Genomic DNA, 21,887 nt, shown 5'->3' with positions numbered 1-21,887 from the left:
CTTGTCCAGAACAAGCAGGCAGAGAGAGAATACAGCATAGCTAGGATTGTAAGCTTCCCTATGGTGCAGGGTGCCATTGACTGTATGCGCATCACTTTGCAGACGCTGCATGTCAACTCTGCCATGTATCAGAAATGAAAGGGATTCTGCTTTCTCAACATCCGAATGGTGTATGATCATAGGTACTCAGTCATGCAGATCAATGCCTTCATTCTGTGACAATGCAAGTTGAAATGAGTTAAGGTACATGATGGACATTCAACCCATCATGTCCATATCGCTGAGAAAGAATCATTCAGCCTAATCCCATTTCCAACTCTTGGTCTATAATCCTGTGGAGTACGGTACCTCAGGTGCACACAAAAGTATTTAAAAAAATGTCATGAGGGTGTCTGCCTCTAAAAATCCTTTTCAGGCAGCAAACTTCAGACCGCTACTGTTCTCAATTTGTGGCTAAACCTTCCACCATTTACTTGAATCTATACCCTCCTAACCACTCTTATCTGGGCCCCTCATACTTTTATATGCCTCAATTACATCTCCCTCAATTAAATCACTTCAATTAAATTTCCCCTCAACCTCCACTGTTCAAATAAAACAATCTTAGACTAACCATTCTTGACTCATGTGTAAAACTCTCCAATTGTGGCAGCACGCTTGTAAATCGCTTACATTCTTGGGGCAATTTTCTGGCTGCGTTAAGCTTGGCGCACGTCCCGCAATGCTGGGAGAATAGCGGGAGAGGGTGAACCAGATTAACATGTTTAAAATAAGCGTTTAAATATACTTGGTCTGTTTAAAGCCAGGTTCTCCCAGCTCCGTGATGATGACGACGCCGGAGGTCTCGGAGGCAATTGAAGCTTCCGGGTGGTTGGAGATATGGCAGGGAAGTGCCCTGGCAGTGTTCCCTGACACCCTAGCAATGGCAACCTGGCCAGCTTGGCACTGCTAGAGTGCCATGGGGCACTGCCGAGACGTGGGGGCATGAAGAAGTGTGTGCTTGAGTTGGGAGGTGTTATTTAAATGCCCAATACTGGGGTGTCACTCATCTGGGGTACATGGAGGGGGAAGCTGTTGTTGGCTTGAAGGGGTGCCCTTTGGGAGGGCTTCGATGCCAGTGATCCTTGGAGAGAGGGGGTGGATGCTGGCAGTGGAGGGGGTTAGCTGCACTCTCACTTTGGAATTCTGTGTCCTTTGCAAATGGTTTTAAAATTAGTAAGTCAGCAAAGGTTGACTAAACTAATACCAGGAATGAACAGGTAGTCTTTACCTGTAAAGATTACAGGTTAGGCTTGTATCCACTGGAGTCTAAATGAATAACAGGTGACTTGATTGAAACATGTGGGGCGGGATTCTCCATTTTGGAGACGTTCTCCTGCTGGAACTGAATTACACCAGATTTTTGATCCCTTTGCCATCGTAAAGCGGGAGGCAATTCCATGTTCCACGTCGTGCAAATTTTGGCATGGTGAGGAATATGAGGGAATCCCGCAACCGGAATCTCCCCCCCCCCCCCCCCCCCCCCCCCCCCAGCCCAGCACTGCAAATCAGCCCTGACCCCCCAACCCCCACGGATTGCCTGGGTGTCCCACCCCCAAGTACATGGGTGGCCCTACCCCCTGCACGGAACTGCCCTTCCCCCCACACATAGATTCTCCCCCTCCCCTCCTCAAGAAAAGGGACCTCTGTCTAGGCGCTAGAGAATAGTCCAGGCAGGGAAATGGAAAGCATTATAGCTTTAATACTTACTTGCAGCCCTACATGTCTATTCCTTAAGGGGAGCAGCTGTGCCTGGTTCCCACAGATCCATTATCTGTAAGCCATTCATAGAGTTGTGGTCTATGATTGCCAGCTTACAAAAACCATCTGCAGCCTTGATCCATTCATATTCTTTCCTGCTTCAGCGGCCTAGGTGCTGAAACTCCAATGTTTGTAAGGATTGACCACATCAAAGAGAGGTAAGTCAGTGAAGTTACACGCTTGAGTGTTTAGAATGCACTTAGTGCTTGGAATGCACAGTGGTTAGCACCGTTGCCTCACAGCGCCAGGAACCTGTGTTTGATTCCCGGCTTGGGTCACTGTCTGAGTGGAGTCTGCACGTTCTCCCCGTGTCTGCGTAGGTTTCCTCCCATAAGTCCTGAAAGACGTGCTTGTTCGGTGAATTTGACATTCTGAATTCTCCCTCAGTGTACCCTAACAGGTGCCGGAATGTGGCGACGAGGGGTTTTCGCAGTAACTTCATTGCAGTATTAACGTAAGCCTGCTTATGACGCTAATTATTATTATTGATGTGGGGGGAGTCTGCTAGAGGAGACGTGGGCAGGCAGTGAATAGTTGAGGGGGGGGGGGGGGGCTGCCCGCAGATGGGCTCTACCAGCGTGGCGCTGGCAAGGTGGACCTAGTCAGTTTCATGATTGCTGAGACCACAAGTGATCCGTGTCCATGTGATTCCCAGTTGCGGGGACCGGAGAATTATGTGAAGTTGGAGCATAGAGCACCAGACCCACTAAATAGATGCAAATGGGGTATTAAGACAAATTTGCATTTATTTAAATGCCTCCCACTATCCCCCGGACTAACGTGCACAGTGGACCTCATTCACACCGCCAGCGGGGTCGGAGCATCTCATTTGGGCGGCGATCCCGATTTTCTCCCGACACCTGATTCTCCGCCACATCGGGGAACACATTTCGGGCATCCCGAGATGGAGAATCCCACCCATACGATCCTGGGAGGTCTTGAGAGGGTGGATGTGGGGGTTCAATGTTTTTTTCTTGTGGGGAAAATCTAGAACTAGGAGGTCACTCATTTAAGATGAGGAGAAATGTTTTCTCGAGGCTGAGGCTTTGAAACTCTCTTCTCAGAAGGCAGTGAAAACAGAGGGTGGGATTCTCTGACCCCCTGCTGGGTCGGAGAATCGCCGGGGGCAGCGTGAATCCCGTCACCACCGGCTGCTGAATTCTCTGGCGCCGGAGATTTGGCGGGGGCGGGAATCGCACCGCGCCAATCGGTGGCTCACGACCCCGCGATTCTCTGGCCCGCGATGGGCCGAAGTCCCGCTCGTTCTATGCAGGTCCGGCCGGCGTAGATTGGAGTTGGTCCCTTACCGGCGGGGCCTGGCGGTGTGGGCGGACTCTGGGGTCCGGGGGTGGGGGGGGGCGCGTGAGGCTAACTGGCCCTGGGGGGTGCCCCCACGGCGGCCTGGCCCACGATCGGGGCCCACCAATCTGCGGGCGGGCCTGTGCCGTGGGGGCACCCTTTTCCTACGTGCCGGCCGTGTAAGCCTCCGTGATGGCCGGTGCGAAGGTGAACCCCCCCACCCGCGCATGCGCGGTGATGACGTCAGCAGCCGCTGACACTCCCGCGCATGCGTGGACCCGTGCCGGCCTGCGGAGTCCCTTCGGCCCCAACTGGCGCGGCGCCAAAGGCCTCCCACGCCGGCTGGCGGGCCGCAAACCACTCCGGCACCGGACTGGCCCCTGAAGGTGCAGAGGTCTCCGCACCTTTGGGGCAGCCCGACGCCGGAGTGGTTCCCGCCACTCCACTGCGCCGTTTCTGCCCACCCCGCCGATTCCCGGAGAACCTGCCCAGAGTCTTTGAATATTTTAAGGCACATGTTGATAGATTCCTGATTAGCATGGGAATGAAAGGTTATCGAGGGCAAGTGGGATTGTGAAGTTGAGGTTACAATCAGAGCCATGATCTTGAATGCCAGAGCAAGCTCAAAGTACCAAGTGGTCTTCTCCTAATTTGTAAGTCCGTATATCTGTCCTCATACCTTGAGGAATCTATATACATGCACATCAAGGTCCCCCTGCACCACCGCATAATTCAGTATCCTATTCTGTATCCACTTGCCTTGTTGGGTCTTCTCAAATGCATTACCTCACTCTTCTCCAAATTGAATTCAATTTGATACTTTTTTACCCACCTGACTTGTCTATTTGTATCTTTCTTCAGACTGCTCTTCTCCGAAAGCAGTGAAAGCAGAGTCTTTCTTCCTCACTATCATAAATTAATTTTCATGACGGCTAGGGTGGCACTGTGGCATAGTGGTTAGCACGGCTGCGTTATGGCGCCAAGGACCGGGTTCGATCCTGGCCTTGGGTCACTGTCCATGTGGAGTTTGCACATTCTCCCAGTATCTTCGTGGGTCTCACCCTAACCCTAACCCACAACCCAAAGATGTTCGGGGTAGGTGGATTGGCCACCCTAAATTAACCTTTCATTGGAAAACAAATGGAAAAGAATTGGATGCTTTAAATTTATTTTTAAAAAGCGTTTTGTGGCTCCTTGTTCCTTTTTTAATCCCCTTTCAATTCTGCTCAAAAGCCCTGTCACCAGTAATATGAGCTGCCTTGCTGCCCTTTTGTGAAGCCACTTTTCAGTAACAGCTATGATAGTATACTTCAAAGTGTCTATCTGCACCCAGAGTTCATCTGCCCTTATTCACTAGCCTTGTTGTATTGAAGTATTTACCACCAATCACTGAACAATTCCTTTGTTGGTTATTTCGTAGCATTTGTTTCTTTGGCCTTCCATACTCGATTACTAATTTTCTGCCTTCTATTTCTGGATTTGCTTTTCCTCCTTCTGAATATAGGTGCAGATTCCCATCAAGCTGCCTAACTAGATTAAAATGTCAAGTGTTGCCACAGACCCAGGCTGTTCTTCCCTTTGAGAACTGACTAATGGTGATTCAACCTTAGGGTCACCACACCTCAGGCAAGGGGCAAGGTTCAGAAGGCAGGGCCTTCATGAATAACCTCAGCCGGTACGGGAATTAAACCTGCACTGTTGGCATCACTATGCATTATGGACGAGCCTTGCAGCCAACTGAGCCACCTTACCTCCCTAACTGGTTCCAGCAGTGATCACAGACAGGGACTGAATGCAGTCTTAGCATTGACCACCACTGCTGCCGAGACCAGAGAGCTGCCGGCCATTTGACTGGCTGGCTGCTTTCTCGCTTGATAGGGATGGAAGCCTCGAACTGAGACAATTAATAGCCCGCCGAACAAAAAATGACTGCAGGGCCACCCATCCCAGTGGATTGCCGGGCCTTTGGGAACCCTGGATCAACTTAAAATGATCCCATGCTTGATCTTGATGGCCATCTAAGTTAGCCCTCCACATCGGCAACATTTCTCTTATTGGGTTGTATTCTGCAGTGATAACTGAGTGGGCAACATGTAGCTCTCCTGAGCACTGTGCACATTTCAGACAGCTTCAGTCTCCAAGAGCTCGCCTGTAGGAAATGTTTCCCCTGCTGCAGCACTCATAGGGAGAGACTTTGGAACATGCTGATTAAAACTGATCTTAACTCTGTCTGAAAATGGAGCTTTTGTCAAATTCAGATTTTAATTGAATTCACATTTTTTATTCCCCCAGTCAGTCTGCTCCTGAAATAACGCCACTAATTCTGGTGTTATGCCCTTGTGCCAGATATATTAGAGGAGGTTGACTGCTCTTGCTTACGGATCACTTTTGAGTGACCTGTTTAGAAAATTGCTAATAATTACTCCTATGAATTATTACATTGACTGCTCTGTGAATAACCATGTATTCTCAGCAAGGACATTTTTTGGCTTTTGTGTTATAGACAAAGGTCATTTCTTGCCATATTTTAATTAGTTCGTGTGGAAAATGGCATGTTTTCATCAGTTCATTTTGAAGATTAGTTCTGAAATGATAATGCTAAGAATAGTTCATACACTCAGGGATTTATTGGCAAGTTTTGACCCAAAAGGTCGGACAAGTGTTGATAAGAGGACGTGACTGTGTATCTCTCTTCAAATTGCAAGCCTGTGTGCCATGGTAAATAAAACTGTTTAAAATATTTATTTTGTCCTAATATAATTATTTTATAACCTTTTCACAACAGCAACAGCTTCAGGAGTTTTACAAGAAACAGCAAGAGCAATTGCATCTTCAGCTTCTGCAGCAACAACATGCTGGGAAACCAACGAAAGAGGTATGTACATGTATTGAAAGGAGTAATATGCTATAATTAAAATGGAAATGGCAGAACGAGAAGAGACCTGACGTTGCGAGATATGTCTGTAGTGAAGGCTTTCCAGTGGTGCCTCCGCTTTGTTTCCTTTCTATTTTCTAATTCAGAAAGGCTTACTCATCAACTGCAGTTCAATGTGTATTAATGACTTGGGGATGCAGTCTTCATGATGGACAAAGAAACGATTATTGTGTAGTCAAAAGAAGTTCAAAGACAGGCAGGGAATTTCAGTTTTCCCTTAGAGATACACATTTCAGAGCATTATAAATTAAGGCAAATGTTAAAACCTCGCAGTCTGAGTGTAGTCTTCAAAGTCACAATGCTCTAATTAATGAACTGTGAGCTTCAGTTTGGACAAGTCGCAGTTTGATGCACTCATAAATCAACATGACAGGCTGACTTCTCATGCCTAGACAGTACTTGTCATTGAGTCACATCAGATGTAAACATGATAGAAAAAAAAGAGTCTGAAGGAGGTGCAATTGATCAACAGAATTGGTAGAAAACCAACTTTTGAAGCACATTATGTATGATCACAGGAAATGGCTGTAACCTCAAGAGGCTTTCTCCTTCTGGTGATGCTTTTTTAAATAGAATTTCTAACAGCCATCAAAAGTGGAATAGGAATTACTTAGCTTTTCTCCTGTGGTTTACAAGCCATAACCCCCTATTGTTACTTTGTATAGCTTTCTTTTTAAAGGCATCTGATGTTTTTTTTTTCAGATCCTTACCATTATATTTGAAGCCGAACAAAAAAGACTGTTGATGTTATTCTTCTTAAATGTAAGGCACCATGGGTATGAAATTCAGCTGTGTAATGCCCAATATTTGGAGCAACAGGTGCTATTTGGGTCCAAAATGGCACCTGATGCTTGGGGAGACAGTTTTTGATGCAAATTGTGCCGAACACTTTATTGATGAAGGTAATAGTGAGCAATTAATTCAAAGTATTATAGAATCCCTACAGTGCAGAAGGAGGCTATTCGGTCTATCGAGTCTGCTTCGACCCTCTGAATGGGCCCCCCGCCCCCGAGATAGGGAACAGTATAAATGTCACTTTCCCTCCTAATCTCCACCCACTACTTCCAGCCTAAAATTTGAGGCTGGGTGGGATAAGGCTATTAAGTGGCCACTTAAGGGCCTTAATGGGTGGGTTTGCGCATTCAGGTTGCAGCGCAACCACTGCAGATAGTGGTTGACTTTAGTCAGAACACAGCCTAGAACGTGGACTGCAACATCTCTGCATGGGTGGAAACAAGCTGGGTTGGCTGGTTGACAGTGGTGGGGGCACTAATGCTGTCATTCACAGGGATCACAGGAGGATTGTGTTCCATAGAGCTGCTGCCACTCCCCTAGGATGGTGTTGGATGACAAATTACTGAGCTGCTCTGATGCTCTGCAAACCCCTTTGAACACTGATAACGCAGCAATGATGGCAGTAGGCTGACCCTGAATGACCTCAGTCTGAGCTTCTACTACAATAGTCAAACTTTTGGTGCAAGCTGCTTGTGCTTTTAAAAAAAAAAAGTATTTTCTTGGATGTGGGTGTCACTGGCTAAGGCAGCATTTATTTCCCATTCCTAATTGTCATTAAGAAGATGGAGTTGAGCTGCCTTCTTGAACTACTGCAGGCCATATGGTATAGTCATTCCCACAGTACTGTGTTACTATTTGTACTGGTGGTTGAGAGTTTGCCATTTAGCAACGCCATGTCTTCGTCATCATTCTCTTGATGTTCCCCGGCTGCTTGCCAAGGTTGCACATTTTGTATATATAAAAGGAGACAGACACAGGGGTAAGTTTGTGGTGAAGGGGGGGTGTTGGAATATTTACGTCAGAGGATGAGGGGGAATTGGGATGTGAGACGGAGGATTTGGTATGAGAATACCATCATCTTCAATTGATTCAGACTTGCCACAGTCGCAAGAAGTGCTGTTCCAATAATGACCAGCATTCTTTTCTTCATGGGGGTCAGAACATGCAGACATACCTACCCCCCCTCCGATTAGTTCCTGTTGCTTCAGGTTGTGCACCACTTATCCTGCAAGTGTGTTTGTGCGTGGTATGCAACCCGTTTGGGTTACGTGGCTGTCATGGTTGAAATGTTTGTGCGACATGTGTGACGTGGTTATGAGACTTGCAGCATTGTTCAATGTATGAGGATGCGATGAATCATATGAATTTTAGGTATTTTCTATGTGTTCTGATTGATAAGAGGTTTAGGTTTTGGTATGAGAGTAATGAAGGTGTGGTGAATTGAGGAGTGCCTGGGGCTAAAGGTGCAGTTAGTAGCTTGTGATATTTGATGATGTGTTCAATTACCTGAAGTCATTGATCTTCTTGCGCCACCACAGTCAGGTCCTTGGATCTAGATTACTGGCATTGACCTCAATGGCAATGTGCTCCATTTCCTTTTGACCACACGACTGGTGAGCCTTCTGGCTTCCTGTGGATATAGACCTTCTCTCCTACTTCCATCTCTTCAAGACGTTCTGCACAACGTGGGAAAATCTTGGATCCATTTTTCCATTCTTGTCCAGGTCAGATTCGCTCCCTGCATGACATCTTCACACAATTGTCTGACACGTTGTACCTCCCATTAAGAAGTACAGGCTAGCTTTAAGAAGTGCTAGGAAGTTACAATTTTGGGCTCCTGCTGATGTGTGAACAACACAGTTAGTGCTGGCTGCACACATCAGCAGGGCCCAAAATTGAAGTTGGCATGCTGCCTGCATTTCAATCAGCAGGCGAGGGTTAATCGTGCATCATGATCCCCAAGCCCATTTTTGGGAGCTATCCAGTTTATCCCTCCTGTGTTTTTCTCGATAATGCTACATCTCATTCAGCTATAATTTGGTCTGTTACAATTAGTGTCATGTGAGTATAGATATGCCCAATGGAGCACATGCCAATACAAGCTTCAGATGGGAATGGAAACATATGAAAAAATTGAAAGTGTTTAAAATACAGTCGATGTAAATAAAGTGTTATTATTACAAGTCTCATGAAACCATTGCACAGCTGACAATTTACATCAGACTCATGGGGAGTAACCCAGGGAAGGAAAGTAGACCTTTGACACGTATTTGAGGAAGGGAAGTGAGGTTCAAGTTTATCTGGATATTTCAGAATTTCAACACTGATTATTGACCTGACAACGGAGCTGTGCAGGGACCTTTTTTATATGCTTTCAATTGTAAGATGTAAACAAACTTGGTTGTATCCTGTGTTTGATAATTGGGTGGGGAGTACAGTTTGGCAGCATGTTTGGTGCTTTTAAATTCTTTCTCTGACAATGGGCCCTGTACATTTTATATCCTGGCTTTTAATGTGTAAATCTGTGGTTTGAGTTTGCCTATAGACAAATGTATTAAGTGGGACCAGAATCTGGCAGTCAATCTAGATTCTAGATGAATACTGAATTGTCAAAGCATATAATCTAAGATACAGTCCATCGGCAAAAAGATGTTTAACCAGTGTAGCTAATACGATAATTGACTTTCCAGAATTACTAGGCATGATTTAGATAACATCGTCATAGTTTGTTATGAATTATGTTAGATTATGCATGTTAGATAATTTCCTTCCATTCATTGTAGTTGCAGCACACTGTTATCTTTCCATCAATCAGATAATTATTGTAGGAAATCTGTTGAAAAGTTCCGTCTGTATTGTGGCCAACATTGTCACTTATGCTTGGGCATTTGTTCTGCTGTTTGTTTCCTTGTCCTGCCTCCACCCCTCCCCCAATAGACTCCTCACCTCGATAACTGATAAATATGAATGTCATGTCCATCCATCCATTGAATTCTGCACTAGGTCAAATCCTAACTGAAATCACAACAAGTATCTGGAAGTTGGATTGCGCATGGATTGGGACATATTCCAGCTGCAGTATAGATGAGTCTGTCGGCCTCATTAGGATATTATTGGTGAGCACCAGTCTCAACCCCAAAAGAAATTTGCCAGTCGATGGTGGGAGGGAATACAAAATGAACTGACTGGGACTCCAGCTGACGGCCTCAGATAATTCTGCAGGGTGGGAGGAAGGAAGGCAGTCAGGATTTGAGCAATCATAGGCCCACAGTTTTGTTGTGGAACAGGTGGAGTACTCAGCTAAGTCATTTAAAAATAACTTTCCTCTTTGGAAACAGCTTTCACGCTGAAGAATGCCACCTATCTTTTAGGATGGGCAGGGTGCAAGATAGGGGTGGGGATTGGTGGTGGTGATGGTTGGGGGGGCGGGGGGGGGGGGGGGGGGGGGGGGGCATACCAATCCATCAAATGCAAGTAACCAGCTGTCAACCCAACCACCTGTCAACCCAATATTTAGAGACATATCATAGAGCCACTTACTGAGGCTGCTGGGATGGTGATTGAACCTTTCACCTTCTGTCTTGGAGTTGGGAATGTCACCATTAAGCTGAAGGCTTTCTCTTCCATTACGTTTGATACTTTGATATATCATGTTATGGGCAGCATGGTGGCTCAGTGGGTTAGCCCTGTAGCCTCACGGCGCTGAGGTCCCAGGTTCGATCCCGGCTCTGGGTCACTGTCCGTGTGGAGTTTGCACATTCTCCCCGTGTTTGCGTGGGTTTCGCCCCCACAACCCAAAGATGTGCAGGGTAGGTGGATTGGCCACACTAAATTGCCCCTTAATTGGAAAAAATGAATTGGGTACTCTAAATTTATAAAAAAAAAAGATATATCATGTTATTCTCTTGAATATAGTCAACTGGATTTTAACTAGGTCTTTTTCAAAAGAGTAATGTGGAAAGTATGTGTTTGTATGCATAAATACAAACGTCCGAGCTCACCACTGATGTTTGAAATGAAATGAAAATCGCTTATTGTCACAAGTAGGCTTCAAATGAAGTTACTGTGAAAAGCCCCTAGTCGCCACATTCCAGCGCCTGTTCGGGGAGGCTGGTATAGGAATTGAACCGAGCTGCTGGCCTGCCTTGGTCTGCTTTCAAAGCCAGCGATTTATTGTTTTCATTCTTCATTAAAAATGTGATTCACTATGGGGGGGGATTTTCTAGCCGTTCTTGCCAGCGGGACCTTCGGCAGACAGTGAACCCCCGCCGCCGGTTTCCCGGCAGTGGTGGGCGGATTCAGTGGGTAATCACATTAGCAATGGTGGGATCAGAAAATCCTGCCACGGCCAGTGGTGAGCCGACGAGAAACACGCCACAGGGGGTGCTGAAAATCCCCCATAATATTTTATTTTAAAATAAAATCACTGGACACACACAAACCCAAACCTATAAACAAATTTTCTTCAAAAAATAGGTTTGAGTGGGAGAGTAATTGCCAACATTGGTATTGATCTCCTATAACGTCCTTGTCTTTCTTGAAAGGGAGGTGAATCTCAATTGATATGAGCCAGGATTCTCTGTTTCTGAGTCTTAAGAGCTCCTGCAGCGGGGAATCGAGACTAGACCCCGCTGGCACTAGAAGTGGTGCTCGGGTGCGATTTGCCTGCAAATATGTGTAGAGTGGCAAGCGCTTCGGAGTCCCATCACTCTCTTCCTCAGGCTGCCATTTAGAACAGATGCCCTAATACCAAAGTCGAATGGCATAACCCACTCCCTGTGGGTCATGCAAATGTCACAGAGCAAATGCCAACCCTTCTTCTCGAAAGGGAGCACCCCTAACCCCTCATCACAGAGGGGCATCCTCCACAACCCCCCCCCCCCCCCCCCCCCACCCCACCACCACCACCACCAGGTAATTACTGATCAAGTACACACCACGCATTCATGAGGGTGACCAGCTCCCCACTTTATCCACCCCCCCTCTTCAGTCCTATGCCCTTGGCGTTGCCAATGGTGCACTGCCCCCCCTGGCAACATGGCACTGACACCCCGCAATTACACCCTAGCCTGGCATGATGGACCCCGAGGCTTGGTCAAGGGTCATCCCGTTACTAATCTGCCCCTCTGTTGCTGCAAGGCTACAAGGGGGGTTCCCAAAGGATCCTGGGCATTGGGTGGGCACGGGCTGTGGGCGAAGACTTTACCCTGGGACAAGAGTCCCGTGTCTGGACTACCCCTTCCAGCCCTGTGCAGCCTGAAGATCACCCTTTGTGTGGTGATCTCAGGCAGCCCTCTGTTCAACAGCACCATCGTGATCAGACTTTTTAAACTCTGAAGTGGCCTCCTCACCCTGCACTGCTCTGCTTGACAACTGATGAGCAGTCCAGTGAAGAATCAATGCAGAAACACTTTCCCTTTCCTAACATCTGCTCCCTCAGACCTATGTCTTCGAAACCACAGCTTTTTGAAGTGGCAGTCTTCCTCTAAAGTCCTCAACACTTGCAAAGGCTTTAAACCACTAAGATCCATTGTAATGCCAAGCTTTCAATTTTACTAGCCTGAGATTGGCAGCTAATAGTTCAGACACAGCTGCTCGGGGGTTTGTTTATTTATCTTTCTCTTAACACGTGAATGAATCTCAAACCCTTCATTGATCCTAACCAAATGTTTCTAAACACTCTTGTTATGATTGACAGCTGCTGACCACTTCAAAGCAGCTAAGAGGTTTCACTTCCGCTTGTGACTGCAGAAAGTACTCAGCATTGTTGAAGTGGTTCGGAGCTGTCAAGCATAACAAGAGTGTTTATAAACATTGTGGTTCAGATCAATGGAGGGTACTTGAGACGCATTCAAGTGTGACGTGAAAGATACGGATTAAGGGTTATAGTGTTCGGGCCGGAAAGTGGAGCTGAGTCCATAAAAGATCAGCCATGATCTCATTGAATGGCGGAGCAGGCTCGAGGGGCCAGATGGCCTACTCCTGCTCCTAGTTCTTATGTTCTTATAGTGAAACAATCTCCTAGCAGCTGTGTCTGAACCATTAAACTGTCAATCACAGGCTAGTCAAAGGTACTGCTCTGTGATATTGAATGGATGCTTAGCATTTCAAAGATTCTCAGGGAATTTCAAGCTCTTTCAAGTGATTGGGGGCTTTCTAGGAGGGCCCTAACACTTCAAACATCTGCAGGTTCAAAGGCATAGGGCTGAGGGAGCAAATGTTAGGAATGGGAAGTGTTCCTGCATTGATTCTTCACTGGACTGTCTGAACTGCTCATCAGTGGTCAAGCTGAACAGTTCGGGCAAGGAGGCCAATTTAGAGTTTAAAGTCTGACCAGAATGATACTGTTAAACAGAGGGCTGCCTGAGATCACCATGCCAAAGGTGATCTTCAGAATACATAGGGCTGGAAGGGGCAGTCCAGACACAAGACCCCCCCCCCCCCCCCCCCCCCCAACCAGGGTGAGGGTCACGGGGTCAAGCCCTCACCGGCAGCCCAAGCCCGCCCAACCCCTAAGGGCCCTTGGAGAGCACCCCTCTGCAGCCTGGAAGCAGCAGAGGCATACATTAACAATTGGATGACTCCCTTGACCCCCCTCGGGTCCTACCATGCTTACACCAAAGTCCGCTTGTGGATTCCCCGCTGTAGGAGCAACATTCTGGGCGGAGGAGAACCGAGCTTCCAGCCTGTTAATTGCATTTCACTGCATACAAATGAGCACTTTGCATGTTCTGGCAGAGTGGAGACTGGCAATGGGTTTGCCGCCTGGAAACGATCCCGTTTTTTGGCCAATGCTCCAATCTGCCCGATTGTGATTCCTGATCCCAGGGGTGGAGAATGGAGAATCCTAGCCATTGGTTACCCTATTTTCAGAAATTTTTCATGAATTATTTCAAGCAAGTTAAGAACTGTCCATATGTGACTAATTTCCAAACTTTGACTGGAGTATTTTTAAATCAAATTTATCAAGATTATCATGTCTCTAAAATGCCACCAATATGAGAGATAATACCTTAATCAGCAGCTTTACTTTATTTCTACTTGAGGTAGGAAGAAGGGAGTGTTGACTAATACAGTTACGTCTGTTTTTTCTTGTTTTGACTCAATACACAGAATTTTATTTGCAGTATATGGTTAAATAATGAAAGCTTCAGCAAATTTTCTGCTAATTGATCATCAGTTTACTATTATCATTTGCATGTGTCTGCATTCAGTTTTCTGATTGTACATTTGTTCCCACAAATGGCACTGTTGAGCGCACTATTCTTCTACATGCGGGGTAATGTTGTTTTGTGGGTGTTGTTTTCGATAAGCTTGATATAACTAATAGTTCTTAGCAAATCTGCTTCTCATTAAATTGATTTACAACCTTGCTGTTTTGTCACAAATTTCTTATTACATTGAACGCATGAATCATTCTTTTACACCACTTAATGCATAGACGATTTTAAATGGCTGCACAATTTCTTTATGGAGATCGTCACATCTCGGGACTGTCTATTTTGATTATTTACCCTTTAAATACTTTAACGCCATTTTAATTGTTTAGATCAGAAGCACAATTAAAAAAGCCTCCTGATGTTCGAATAATGCTCATTTTATTTTATTAAAATTTTGAAATTGATTTTGGCTATTGCAAATTTCCATAACTTTTATGTTTTCCTTCACACAATTAATTAAACTCAAGGTCAATCCTGCAAACACGAGAAGCTGTATTCTTGTCATTTAAGAATTTTCTTTGGAACTCTTGATAGTACTTACGATACATGCAACTTCCTTGATTTGCTCACTCGCTACCACACCCACTAACTTTGTTTCACCTACTTTGCTCCACTGCTTGCTGAATTTATCTTATCCAATATCTCTACTGCCTCTTCAGTTACTGCTCCAGTCGCAGCATTCTCTTTAGTGAAGGCAGATAAACGGTACTCGTTTCAACCTCAGCTGTGCCCTCTGCACCCACAAAAGATATATTTTTTTCAGTCCCTAATTGGTCCCATCCTTTTTTAAAAAAGATATGTTTTTATTAAAACACTTCTGTTTTTTTCCCTTTTTTGTATTTACCAAAACCGCGGCCATTCCCTCCAACTTCCCACTCGCTATAACATGTCATGTCTACCCCCCCCCCCCCCCCCCCCCCCACCCAAAACCGGGTCCGCCTCTATCTTCCCCACCTCGAATACCACCCATTTATTGACCAGGGTTGCCACCCCCTTCGTTTTAAAGTCCATTCCAGAATGAAACACCTGCCCAACCCATCCCTTCCTCGACGTAATCTGATCCCCCACCTTCAAATGTGTCCCCTGCAACATAGCCTGTCTACCTTCAGTTGCCTCAAGTGCGCAAACACACGGGCCCCTTTGACTGGCCCATTCGGTCCCCGAACGTTCCACATGACCAGCCTGGGGAGGGGGTGCACCCCCCCTCCCCCCCAGCCGATCAGCCATAACCTCTGCTAGGCCAGTCTGCGGCCCATGTCTCGCACCTCCCCCGGCTCGCCCTCGGGCAACCACCGTCATCAACCCTCCTCCTCCTCCACTTTGAAATTCCCCTCCCCGTCACCAGACGAGTTCCCCCCCCTTCCAGGTCTTCAGCTCACCCCCCCACTTTGCTTCCGTGAACTAGTGCTCCAACTAGCCTGGCAGCCCTTGCCCGTGGTGTCTAGCATCTAACCCCCACTGGTTCCCCTCCCGCCCGCTGTTGGTGCAAATAGTCAAAACAAAGGCAAGAAGCAAAAATAAACAAACAATCCCTCCCAAGGTCCGAGCACAAAGACCCACCCCTTCTCCCTTTACAAATTACTATATACTAGCCTAACGCCAAACTGAACCAAAGATAAACCGGCAAGAAACAAGCAAAACCCCCAAAATAAGTACAAACAGATCCAAAGTTTTACAAAACATAGTTCAGTTCTCCTCAGTCAAAGTTCAAGATCCTCCTTCTCCTGTCAGTCTATTCTCCTTCATGAAGTCCACTGCCTCCTCCGATGAGCCAAAGTACCACTCCGACCCCATAGGTCACCCACAGGCGGGCCGGGTACAGTAGTCTGAACTTTATGCCCTTTTTTCAAAAACAGGGCTGACTTGACCTTATTAAAGCTCGCCCTCCTCTTTGCGAGCTCTGCTGCCAGGTCCTGATACACCCAGATCTCAACATCCTCCCACACACATCGCCTCGTCTGCCTGGCCCACCTCATAATGCGTTCCCTGTCCAGGAACCAATATAATTGCACCACCATCGCCCTCGGTGGCTCACCCCCTGGGGCTTGCACATCAGTGCCCTGTGGGCCCGATCCACCTCCAGCGGTCAATCAAATGCACCTTCCCCAAGCAGCTTCTCCAATATCTTCCCCACATACGCACCAGCGTCCGATGCTTCGATTCCCTCCGGCAGACTCACGATCCGAATATTCTGCTTCCAAGAATGATTTTCCAGGTCCTCAACTTTCTCCAACAGCCTCTTCTGCTGGTCATGCAGCATCCCGATATCTGCCGCCATAGAGGTGGCCTGGTCCTCATGCTCCCCTGCCAGATCCTCCAACGTCTGGATTGCCTGACCCTGGGCCGCCAGTTTCGTCTCCACGTGGTCAACCACCAGTAGTCTTATTAAAACGTTTTCATTGATGTATCAAACAGCCCAGAAAGGAGCTCCGATTAAAGTGTCATAGTAACAATATATTTTAAAAAGAAACACCAAAAAACCCCCAACTGACTTTGCCAGCCCAACAAAAATTACCTACCCCCCCTGCCAACCCGCCACCCCCCCCCCCCCCCCCCCCCCATTCTAACAGCTGATGGTGACTAATCCTTTAAAGTAGGAGATGAATGGCTGCCACTCAGGTAGAAGCCCTGCACCGATCTCCTAACAGTGTACTTGACCTTTTCCAAATATAGAAATTCTATGAGGTCACCCAATCAGGCTAAGGCACTGGGCGAGCGGAAGATCTCCATCCCAGCAGCCTCTGGGCTGTCGGCTAGCCAAAAGCAAGAACATCTGCCTTTACCCCAGTCTGCAGCCCAGGTGGGTCCGACACCCCATATATGGCCACCAATGGACAAAGCTCTAGATCAATGTTAACAATCCCCGACATGGTGCGAAAGAAGGAGACCCAAAAGCTTACCATCCAGAACACGCAAATGTGATTGGTGGGCCCACGAGAGCATCACTCACACCTGTTCTCCAGTTCAAAGAACCCACTCGTCCTAGCCTTAGTTAGGTGAGCCCTATGAGCCACCTTAAGCTGAATCAGGCTGAGCTGTGCAAGGAGGTGGCAATCCCCCATCAACCCCACAAACAGAGAAACACATTTTATCAACAATTATATACAAGAAGATATTCCAACAACCAACCCACAGAAATCAAAAAACCCATACAAGAGATTCAACTAGTCCTGAGTCCATGTTTATTAATAAAGGGGTCCGCTTCCTCCGTCCTTGAAGTAATAGTCCTTGGACTCAAACCACCTGCAGCCTTGCCGGGTACACCACCCTGAACCAGACTCCCATTTTGTACAGAACGGCTTTAACCTTATTAAAGGCCGCCCGCCTCCTCGCCAACTCAGCCCCAACGTTCTGATAAATCCTCATGAGGTTTCCTTCCCACTTCGAGTCACAGTGCTATATGGTCCACTTTAGGATACTCTCCTCGCAAAGGCTGGAAGCAAATGATGATCGCTCGAGGTGGCTCATTCGGCTGTGGATTCTGCCAAAATGTCAAATGGGCCCTATCCAGCTCCGGTGGGGAAACAAGACCATCATTACCCATCATCTTCACAAACATTTGCGACAGATGTTCAGTGGGTTTCGGGCCCTCCACCGCCTCTAGCAACCCCACGACTGAGGTTCTGATTTTTAAGATCATCGACCTTTGCCTTCCATCTCTTATTTTCATTGGCCACCACCGCCATCTCTGCCTCCAACGGCACAAACTGCTCACCTTACCTAGTTAATGCCTTCTCCATGCCCTCGAGCACCTCGCCAAACTTCTTTACCGCCTCAATGGTCTTATCAAGTTTCACCCAGACAGGGCCCCAGCTCTCAATCAGTTTACACAGACTTTAGGACACCAACTTCCATTGCTTGTCGAAAATGCTTTTCAAACTCCTTTGTGAGCACACCAGAGAGCACGTCCGCTGTTATCGGGGTGGCCATCGTCGGCAATGCTGCTGTCTCCATTTTCTCTGCTGAGGAACTGCGCGAAGCCTCGGAGTCCGCCGAAGAATTGTCCACAGTGGTTTCTTGCTTCCTTTCCCTCTCGTTTTTGGCATGCATTTCATGCGGGAACACTGTATTACTGATCCACAATGCTTTTCTGCAAAAGTCTCCTGAAAAATCGGGCAAATAGACCTGAAAAACGCAGGTCCTGGTCAGAGCTACTTAATGAGTGACCTCTCCCTCCCATGCCACTACCAGAAGTCATCCCATCCTTCACTTGACCATCCTCTTACTCTTTGCGTTTAGAAATATTTTCTCTTGTCCAAATAAAGACTGCCCTGAAGTAATTTTTGCAACTTTGTGGCTTTCCTGGTCTCATTTGCTTTCCATATTAAACATCGCCTCTAATATTTCCATAAAGAGATTCTGATTAAGTGGGTATTTTTTTATGCTTTTCCCTGTGGAGAATTTGGAGGTGGGCAGGCGCATTGTATGACGAGGACATAAGGAGGCTACAAAGGGACATGGATAGGTTACGTCAGTGGAGAAATAGAGCATAATGTGGACAAATATGAAATTCTCCCATTTTAGCAGAAAGTAAAAGATCTCAATGTTGGGAGATTGAAGAGCTCTGAGATTCAGAGGGATCTGGGTATCTGAGGCTAGTATGTAGCTTCAAGTAATTAGGAAAGCTAATAGAATGTTATCGTTTATTGTGAGGAGGATTGATAACAAAAGTAGGGAACTTATGATTCAGTTGTAAAGAGCATTGGTGAGACAATGTTGGGAATATTGTGCACAGTATTGATCTCCTCCTTTAAGGAAATATATAAATGCATTGGAAGCTGTTCAGAGAAGGTTCACCAAACTAATAGCTGGAATAGGTAAAAGACGGTTGTTTTTTGAAGAAAAGTTGGACAGGCTAGGCTTGCGTCCACTGGAGTTCTGGAGAGTAAGAGATGACTTTATTGAAACATACAAGATCCCAAGGGGGCTTGACATTTGGGCACAATTCACCCGAAATATTTCCACGTCCAGTTTTGGGTGTGTTTGGCGGGGTGTTTTTCGGTGGCTCCAGTGCCGAGATTAACGCCGCTCTTCAACGGCACTTAGATGTTTTTTTTGGGGGGCTTAAGGGAGTTTCTCCCCATCTAGGCCACACGTGGGAGGATTTCCTGTACTGGGGAGCTGAGCTCGCCAGTAGGATCGGCCCATCACAGATCGGGGTGCCATTTTGAATGGCTGTCCTGATCTCTACATTTCCACTTTCAGGAACCCCCTCTTCACTATCCCTTGCTTCCCCCACAAACTTTCTTTGGTCCTTTCAAGCCCCCGCCTCCCCTTAATGGGTATGGCTCCCCAGACCTTGACCCCTGGTAGTGCCAACCTGGCTTATGAGCAGTGCCAGCCTGGCACCCTGGCAGTGCACCTGGTCCCTGACAATGCCAAGGTGTCAGGCTGGTAGTGTCCAGGTGCCTGGGTGCAAGGGGGAATGTCCTGATACTACCCTTCCTGTCCCTGACCACACGGAAGGCTTTAAAGTCACCCCAACGTACCATCACACCTGGTCCACGATTGTGGAAACGAGCTTAATGGCGTCTGGTTGAGACCTCGCAGGCATGATGATACCCGTTGACTCCTAGGCACCAGGTGAATATGGCGTCCGGATATTTAATACTTAAATGAGCCATTATCATTATCTATATCATGCCCAGTGAGGTTTCGCGCCTGACACAGAGCCCGATTTGGATGGGGTTGGAAAATCACTCCCAATGTTTCTTCTTGTGGTAGAATCTAGGGGTCACTATTTAAAAATAAGAGATTGCTCATTTAAGATGAGGAGAAATGTTATCTCTGAGGGCTGGGTCTTTGGAACTCTTCTTCAGAAAACAGTGGAAGCAAAGTCTTTGAATATTTCTTGATAAGAAAGGGAGTGAAAGGCTACCCGGGGTAGACAGGAAGTGGAGCAGCCATGGTTATATTGATGGTGGATCAGGCTCAAAGGGCCAAATATCCTACTCCTGCATATGGTCATATGTATGTTCTTGCATATTAAGTCCATCCCTGGAAAGCATGTGGTTGACTTTCCTGCTGTGCTGCCGATGGTGGTCTTGGGAGGGAAAATGAATTCCCTATTAAAAGGGCTCTTCCAACCACTGTTAGCATTAAAGATATGCAAATCTGTCTAGGTTGCTTGTGGTGTCTATTTGGGAAAGAGCGGTTCCTCAGTCAACGCTCAGTGGGAAGGCTGCTGTTGCACCCCCGCCCGCCCTTACTGCCAACTCCCTCGCCCATGACGTCCACCTCAGGGAATTCCTCCCACCATCACTCACCTCTGGCCTGGACCATTCTGTGATCATGGCCCTCTGGTGAGTGTACTTCTCGCACCACCTACCCGCTCCTTGTGATGCTGCTGGACAAAAGACCAGCAGTTTATGGCAGGCCAGGACCTCCCGCCCTCAGGGCCTGGGCCCATGAACGGCCTCCCTGTTAACTGCCTCATTGGCTCTTAATTCGCCAGCATTTCCCTAAATGCGGCAATGTAGGTCTCTTACTGAGACTCCTTCATCTCCATGAAATTCTCTCTAATGTAATGCTGTTCTGTAGAAATGTAGAAGCAACAATTAATGCCAATTCCCTCTATATGAACACACTGGTGACATCTAATTGCACATGATCAACACTGTTAAATTTAACATTTGCTTCATGTGAAAGATTAGTGCTCAGCATATGCTCTGAATCAGAGAATGGCTGCCTGAATGAGGGTTTTTGTGAATGAAAATCCTGTTCAAGAGCCTGAGACCAGTGCAACTTGGCTCATTTTAAGAGGTTGTGGTAATTTCCCATGCAAGCTCCTGGTAGGGCTGAGGGGCATAAACATGTGTATTGCATAATTTTCGGCTAATATCAGGTGCAAAATTGGAACGGAAACTGTGCCGCACCATTATTTACGCACAACAGCAGGGAAAGGTCTCTGGCAATGGTCCAATTGTGGCAGGATGGTAGAGGAAAATCCAGATCGGTGAGACTTGCATTCCAATCACGCTGTGTCACTCTAAAAAATGTGTGAGATATACGGAATTATAGTAGAATTGGTATGCATTTTGCATAGAATGCTCGACATATTGACGACAGGACTTTGTCCAGTACTGTCCAGCAGTCCTGCAGTAACAGAATTTATGGAACTGGTTCAGGTTGACAAGGCCAAGTGTGGGAGAAAGGATTTCAAGTTCTATGGTTAGGCAGACTGATGTCTCATATGAGGAGATGCCTTCCAATAGAGCATAGAACTCTGGGAACTGAAAGTCCTTTTGATCGCTCCCTCCTGATTGTCTATAAGTTAAAATTTGAAATGTTTGCTCCAAAACATCCACAGCATTGGAACAGCATTTAAAGGAAATGTTCTCGTGTAATTGTGATGAGCATTGCAGGTGCCACTGACATTGCCAATGGCAGATTTCAGTGCAGACAACCGTTGTTACACGTCCTTGAGATTTTTACTGAAACATCTGGGATAATTACAAATAAACATATCCACCAGTGGATCCTTCAAATAGAGGAACATTTAAAGGCAGTACTCATGCAGAACCGGTAGAGAAGTCCACAACACACAAGGGGCAATCTCAGCAGCAAAGCACATAAGACAATTGCCTGCCACTGCAGAATCCAATAAAATTAATTAAATAGCAATAATACTTCCATTTTATATGAGCATGTTTAAACGTCTCAAAGCTTGTCACATATTGTGTTACTGCTGTCGTGCAGGGAAACTTCTAACTCCTATTAAGATTTGAATTCTTGTGCCCAAAATAAAAAAATTAAAGGGACAATTCTCCTGACCTCCTTGGAATGCCATCTTTTATCTTGTACCACTTTAACCACAATATTCTGTGTTGAAGGTGCCT

The 21,887-nt window shown here is 46.6% G+C and overlaps 1 protein-coding gene and 1 long non-coding RNA gene across 19 annotated transcripts in view; one reads left to right on the top strand and one right to left on the bottom strand.

The window, feature by feature from the left end:
• The window catches only part of LOC119973107, a 63,755-nt gene extending 55,265 nt beyond the window's left edge, over nt 1-8,490 (bottom strand). The window contains exon 1 of the long non-coding RNA XR_005462235.1: nt 8,336-8,490. This is a non-coding gene — a long non-coding RNA (uncharacterized LOC119973107). The remainder of the gene's footprint in view (nt 1-8,335) is intronic.
• foxp1b (forkhead box P1b) overlaps nt 1-21,887 on the top strand; it is a 645,688-nt gene that overhangs the window by 474,047 nt on the left and 149,754 nt on the right. For all 18 annotated transcript variants that reach the window (XM_038810651.1, XM_038810658.1, XM_038810652.1 and 15 more), the window contains one exon: nt 5,885-5,974. In XM_038810651.1, coding sequence (XP_038666579.1) covers nt 5,885-5,974 — 90 coding nt within the window. The remainder of the gene's footprint in view (nt 1-5,884; nt 5,975-21,887) is intronic.

Source organism: Scyliorhinus canicula, chromosome 11 (genome assembly GCF_902713615.1).
Source record: "Scyliorhinus canicula chromosome 11, sScyCan1.1, whole genome shotgun sequence".
NCBI lineage: Eukaryota > Metazoa > Chordata > Chondrichthyes > Carcharhiniformes > Scyliorhinidae > Scyliorhinus > Scyliorhinus canicula.
Note: the sequence above shows the minus strand (reverse complement) of the source record. Positions and strands in the feature narration are given on the sequence as shown.